We start from the raw sequence: 6,153 nt of genomic DNA, 5'->3' as shown, positions 1-6,153 counted from the left end.
CAGGTAGAATGCAATTAGTGGAATCAAGAGATGATATTGATGAAAAGTTTTTAGCAAACAGTTCGGCTTTGTCTTTAGGTGAGGTGACAGAGTATAAACCATACAAGAGAGGTGGAACTATAGATTTGCCCTTATTATTGATATTATTAAAGATTCTCCAGAAGTCACGAGAGCCTAATTTTTGAGATGAGATACGAGATTTCATGACCTGAGAATAGCGGGTTTTGGCGTTAGACAAAACCTTTTTACAGTTGTTTCTAGCAGTAATAAACAGACGTCTGTTTTCTTGAGAATTGTTTTGTTGATAAATATGGAAGTAACGGTTTCGATTGGCAATTGCAGCAGCACAGTGTGAGGAAAACCATGGAGGAGAGTGAGGCTTGACCTGGAATCGTCGAGAGGGAATAAAAGATTCCATGCCAGCCTGAATCCACGAAGTTATGTAAGAAGCACATTTGTCGACAGGAAGTTGAAAGATTTCTACCCAAGGACTATCACGAAGAAAATCACGGAAAGAATCCCAGTCAGCTTTACTGTAGTTGTAAGAGGTTCGATAATAGGGGTATTCAGGTGATGAAGAAGAATGAGATATTAGTTTTAAAGAGATCAAACTGTGATCAGAAGCACCTAAGGGTGAATGTGGAGAAACTGACCACTGACTAGGATCAGAAACAAGACATAAGTCGAGTAGAGAAGGTAAATGATTAGGGTTGTCAGGAAAGTGAGTTGGAAAGTTGACTATTTGAGTTAGGGATTGAGAAAGGCAAAAGTTGTGGGCTTTAATGCCTGCAGAGTCACTGACACTAGAGCGAAGCCATTCAGAGTGGTGAGCATTAAAGTCACCGGCAACAACTATATTAGCTGATGGATAAAGAGAGAAGGCTTGGTCAATATGATCAGAAATAACATCAAAAAGAGTGCAGTCTTGAGATGAAGGAGAGCGATATAGAACAAAGAGAAAGGCAACAGAATGAAGTGGTGCTAAACGAAAGCACATGAAAGAATAGTCTGTGGATTCAAACCTAGTTTCACGACAAACAGGTGAATTCTTACGAATGTAAATGCCCAGGCCAAGCATGTGACTATTGGAGTCTTTACGAATTAGAGGAAGATAACCATCAACACTAAGATCACAAGATTAGACAGCCGAACTCAAATTAGTCTCACAAAGAGCAAGTAGGTCTGGTGAACTTTGCAAGAGATAAGACTCAACAGAAGAAAAGTTACTTTGAAGACCACGAATATTAGTGAATGATAGGTTTAGAGAACTTGGTGATGATGATGGTTTTTTGTGTGTTTTATAGTTTTTGGTACTTTATTCATTTTTAAATTAGATTGAAGAACTTGACTCAAAGCATAGATAGTACTCAGAACACCGTTTAATAGCCCAAGCAATTGCCTCATTACTACTAATAAACCCTAAGTCGTAACAAAGGGCTCCAAATGTGGCCTCCGCAATGCACACTAAAAGTACAAACAGGGACATCATCCATGCGCAACATGGCACAGTTAATACTTTGATATTTTTCAGCTGTTGATGGAATCAGCCTCTCTGAGAGCTACCACAGAGTTCGGGAAGCCTGACTACCAGCCGGCCTCAGAACCATAAAACTGAGTTTTAGAGCTGTACCCTCATAAGGAGATAATAGAATGAGTTGCCTAGTCATAAAAACAGTGACACAAGCAAACCCATGCATTGAGTCAAGAAGATCCAGCATTTAATATCCTAAACTGGAAACAATGTATTAAAAATACATCTGCGCCAGCCTAATAGATGAAGAAGGGGTGCGAGGCTGGTCAACTGATAGAATCTGTTTACCCCTTAAGTCTTTGCCTAGGGGGCCTTCTACAAGACAGTAGCTGGGTGCATTTAACATCTGCCTAAGATGAGTGTTTTTATCGAGACACCATCTCTAGCCTTTACTCAACCAAGAGCCCCAAGGCAGGGGGTGTTTTAAATCGGAGTTGGCATCTCCTAGCCTTTGCCTAAAAAGGCGTATCCTACAAGGCAGCAGGACATGAAGCAGATTGTACTGGGTTACATGTTACTAGTAGCAGGATAACCTGAACCTGATATATGCATATATATATATATATACAGTATTGGATAAAACATTTGCAACCAACATCGAACAATGCTAAAAAGTGTTCCTAATTTTTACATGTCTTAAAAACGAAACGAACTATACTACCACAGCAAACAGTTGAGGAGTCTGGAGTCATAGGATGCCATGACATGAGCAATCAGCTGACAGGTGACAGCACCCAGGCAGAATTTCGTTGACAAGTGCCATTTTGCAGTGGACAAAACAAGTGCAACTTTTTTGGTTTGTTTCATTTTCTTAAGTCTGGTCCGTGTCAACGTCACGTAAGTTTTTTAATAATTAAAGGAAGTATCCAAAAGCATGCAGAAGTTTCTAGAAGTTTCCAAAAGAAGCATCTGGAAGCATCCAGAAGTATCCAGAAACATTCAGAAGCATCCAGAAGCATCGAAAAGAAGCTTCTAGAATCTTCCAGAACAGGTTCACACAGGTTCATTTTACTATATAAGAGACATGTAAATCAACATGTAATTCAGTCAGTATATGGAAGTCAATCAGTCAGTATTATCAAGACAGTTTATCAAAGTGAGTTTTATCAAAGTGTTTTATCGAAGAACATCAATACAAGAAGTGAAATACAACAAGTGTTTCATTACATCAATACAGTCCACATCCAACCAAGACGTTGTGTTCCACAGAGCATTATTGTATCATCACAAGGTAATTGTAACACGGTAAGCCTTGAGAAGCGTGATTATTTATTTTTATTATTTTTATGACTTCAAGTGCAAAAATGGCTCCCGACAGATGGATTGGAACTAAGAAAGAAAATTATTGGCGATTACGTAAGTGGAATGTCACAAAAAAGTATTTGTGATAAATATTGCGTGAAAAAATGGACCGTATCAAGACTATGTTCTAAATATCGTTCTATGGGAAAGTTGGCAGCAGATAACAAAGGTGGAAGACCGCGTTCCACCACTTCTATAGAGGATTCTATGATCGTCAGATCCGTCAAGAAGGATCCCTGGATATCATCAGTCCAGATACAAAAGCAATTAGAGCTGCCTGTATCGGACCGAACAATCAGACGACGTGCTGTTGAAGCCGGATTGTTTTCTCGACGCCCTGCAAAGAAACCGCTGATTTCACTAAAAAACCAGAAGAAAAGACTCCTGTTTGCTACATCTCATATTGACTGGAATGTGCAGAAATGGCGAACTGTCCTCTTCAATGATGAATCGAAGTTCAAAATCATTGGGAGCGATGGCATTTGCCGTGTACGTCGACCGGCCGGAAAACGCCTTCATTTACGTTACTGCCATAAGACCGTGAAGCATGGTGGAGGCAATGTAATGGTCTGGGGGTGTTTTTCTGCTAACGGTCTAGGTCCAATACATCAAAACGATGGAATAATGGACTGTTTCATGTATAAAAATATCCTGAAAGATGTTATGTTACCTCATGCTGAATGGAATATGCCAATAAAATGGGTTTTTCAGCAAGACAACGATCCAAAACACACTGCAAAAGTAGTCAAGCAGTAGTTTTAAGACAACCACCTATCGGTGATGGATTGGCCGCCTCAATCTCCGGATCTCAACCCTATCGAGAACCTGTAGGAGATTGTCAACCGCAGAATTAATCGTGAAGGTGTTCGTAATAAGGATCAACTGTTTGAACAAATCCAAAAGGCCTGGGCAGTGATTCCACAACGTTTCATTGATCACCTGATCGAATCTATGCCTCAAAGATGCAAGGCTGTGATCGACAACAAAGGATTCGCCACGAAATATTGATAGTGCAATACAGCTTGGTCAACATTTTGTCGAGTTGCACTTGTTTTGTCCAGAAGGAAATCAACTTTTTTTAATACTTTTGGTTAATTTATTAATTTTCGTGTACAAATAATGAACTTTGTGATGAATAAAACTTAAAGAACTTTGTCTCTAAACACTTACATAGTTATTTCTCTAAATTGAAAAAATGCAGCACTTTTATATAAAGAAACTAAATTAGCATTATTGGTTGCACTCGTTTTATATATATATATATATATATATATATATATATATATATATATATATATATATATTAGGTCTACCGGAAAGTTCTGTCCGTTTCTTTTAAAACAATTTTCGATGGCTTAGCACATGTTTATTTGACGCATATTTGGCTCATTATTTTTATAATTTAAAGTATTCATAAAATCGTTGCAAATTAACTCAAACAAGGTTATTTTACGTTTTTCTTTTTTATATAGTGATAGTGTAAACATGGCTACTAATAAAGTTTATTTACGCCTCTGTAATTTATACGAATTTTAACAAGGAAGAAAATGCTACAGAAGCATGTAGAAATTTATTGAAAGTGTTTGATGAAAGTACTGTTTCTGAAAGGACATGTATAAGATGGTTCCAAAAATATCAAACCGGTGATTTTTTTCTGGTCGGTCACACTCTGGGCGTCCATCTTTAATTTGCAACGACATTATTAAGAACATGTTGGAGCAAGATCCTTTTCTGACAACATCCGTGATTGCAGAAACACTTAAATCAGCTCAACAAACTGTTTCGGTCCATATTCGAAATATAGATTTAGTATGAAAATATAATTCAAGATGGGTGCCGCATAAATTAGGTCAGAGGAATTTGGATAATCGAGTTGTCATATGCACATCTCTACTTGCTCGGAACAGAACCGAGCCATTCCTGAACACGATGATAACTGGGGATTTGAAGTGGATTACTTACAAAAACATCGTAAGAAAAAGGGCATATTATGAACCCGGAAAACCTAGCCCTTTTGCATCTAAACCACATTTGACTCTGAATAAGTGAATGTTGTGTATATGGTGGGACATTCAAGGACCAATTCATTATGAGCTTTTAAAACCGAACGAAAAGCTTAATTTGGAGTATTGTCAGCAATTTGATAGTTTAAAGACAAAAATCCAAGAAAAAATGCCGCCTATGTTCAATAGAAAGGAAATCATACCGCGTCATGATAATGCCAGGCCGCATGCTGCTTTGGGGACTAGTCAAAAAATTGCAGACTAGGCTAAAACTCGTTTGGTAATTATGTTGCATCCACCATATTTCCCGGACTTTGTGCCCTCCGACTATCACTTGTTTTTGTCCTTACAAAATTTCTTGAATGGCAAGAAATTCGAAAACAATGAATATATCAAACAAGCACTGGTTCAATTTTTTAAATCAAAGAATACAACGTTTTTCAAAAATGGAATATACAAATTACTAACTTTATGGCAAGACGTCATTGAAAATAATGGCAATTATATTATTCAATAAAGTTTATAGGTGATATCAAAAATTTGTATTTTATTTTGTTCGGAAAACGGACAGAACTTTTCGGTAGAACTAATATATATATATATATATATATATATATATATATATATATATATATATATATATATATATATATATATATATATATATATATAATTTTTAGTACTCTTTAGAGTCGGTAAGCAATTGGTGAAACCAAAAAATTTAACACGCTCATGAATAAAAGTTATTCATAAGCGTGCGAGTATTATAATATTAATGAATAGAAGAAAACTACAATATAAAAAAAAAATAACTCAAAAAAACTGTAATATGAGTTGATGGCTTAAAGAAAACTTCTTTTGTTAAAAATTAGAAACTAGATATTTCTATTTCAGTAAAATTTCATTTTCAATTAATCAAAAAATAATATTTATAGTAATTGTTAAAATTTAATTTACGAAGTTTTTTTTTATTTTAAATTTTAAATAAATTAACAGTAGATTTTATTTTAAATTTTTTATTAATAAAAAATTAGATAACCAATGAAAAGATTGAAGAACGTTTTTCTTAACAAGTATGAAGAACATTTGTTTACAACACACCGATGCATTCAGTTATCTGAAGATGTCTTGTCTCGCATTAAAAGAAAACTAAAGTGACGCTTTCTTGTTCTCGCATTTTAAAAGAAAACTAAAGTGACGCAAAAGTTCGTGAAAATGTTACTTAAAAGATTAATTTTTATTGTCGCAGATTTCTTTTTATTTATGAAACATGTATACATACTGTAAACAGTTGTTAGGTTCTATTTGTTAACTCAA

At 35.6% G+C, this 6,153-nt stretch overlaps 1 protein-coding gene across 2 annotated transcripts in view; it reads left to right on the top strand.

The window, feature by feature from the left end:
- LOC100213652 (ran-binding protein 3) overlaps nt 1–6,153 on the top strand; it is a 68,334-nt gene extending 62,181 nt beyond the window's left edge. For both annotated transcript variants that reach the window (XM_065818164.1, XM_065818163.1), the window contains one exon: nt 5,871–6,153. In XM_065818164.1, the coding sequence (XP_065674236.1) occupies nt 5,871–5,881 (11 nt within the window). In that variant the 3' untranslated portion in view covers nt 5,882–6,153. The remainder of the gene's footprint in view (nt 1–5,870) is intronic.

The sequence above is a fragment of the Hydra vulgaris genome, chromosome 14, assembly GCF_038396675.1.
Source record: "Hydra vulgaris chromosome 14, alternate assembly HydraT2T_AEP".
In the NCBI taxonomy this organism is placed as follows: domain Eukaryota; kingdom Metazoa; phylum Cnidaria; class Hydrozoa; order Anthoathecata; family Hydridae; genus Hydra; species Hydra vulgaris.
The sequence above is the reverse complement of the archived record's forward strand: the minus strand, read 5'-3'. Positions and strand labels throughout refer to the sequence as shown.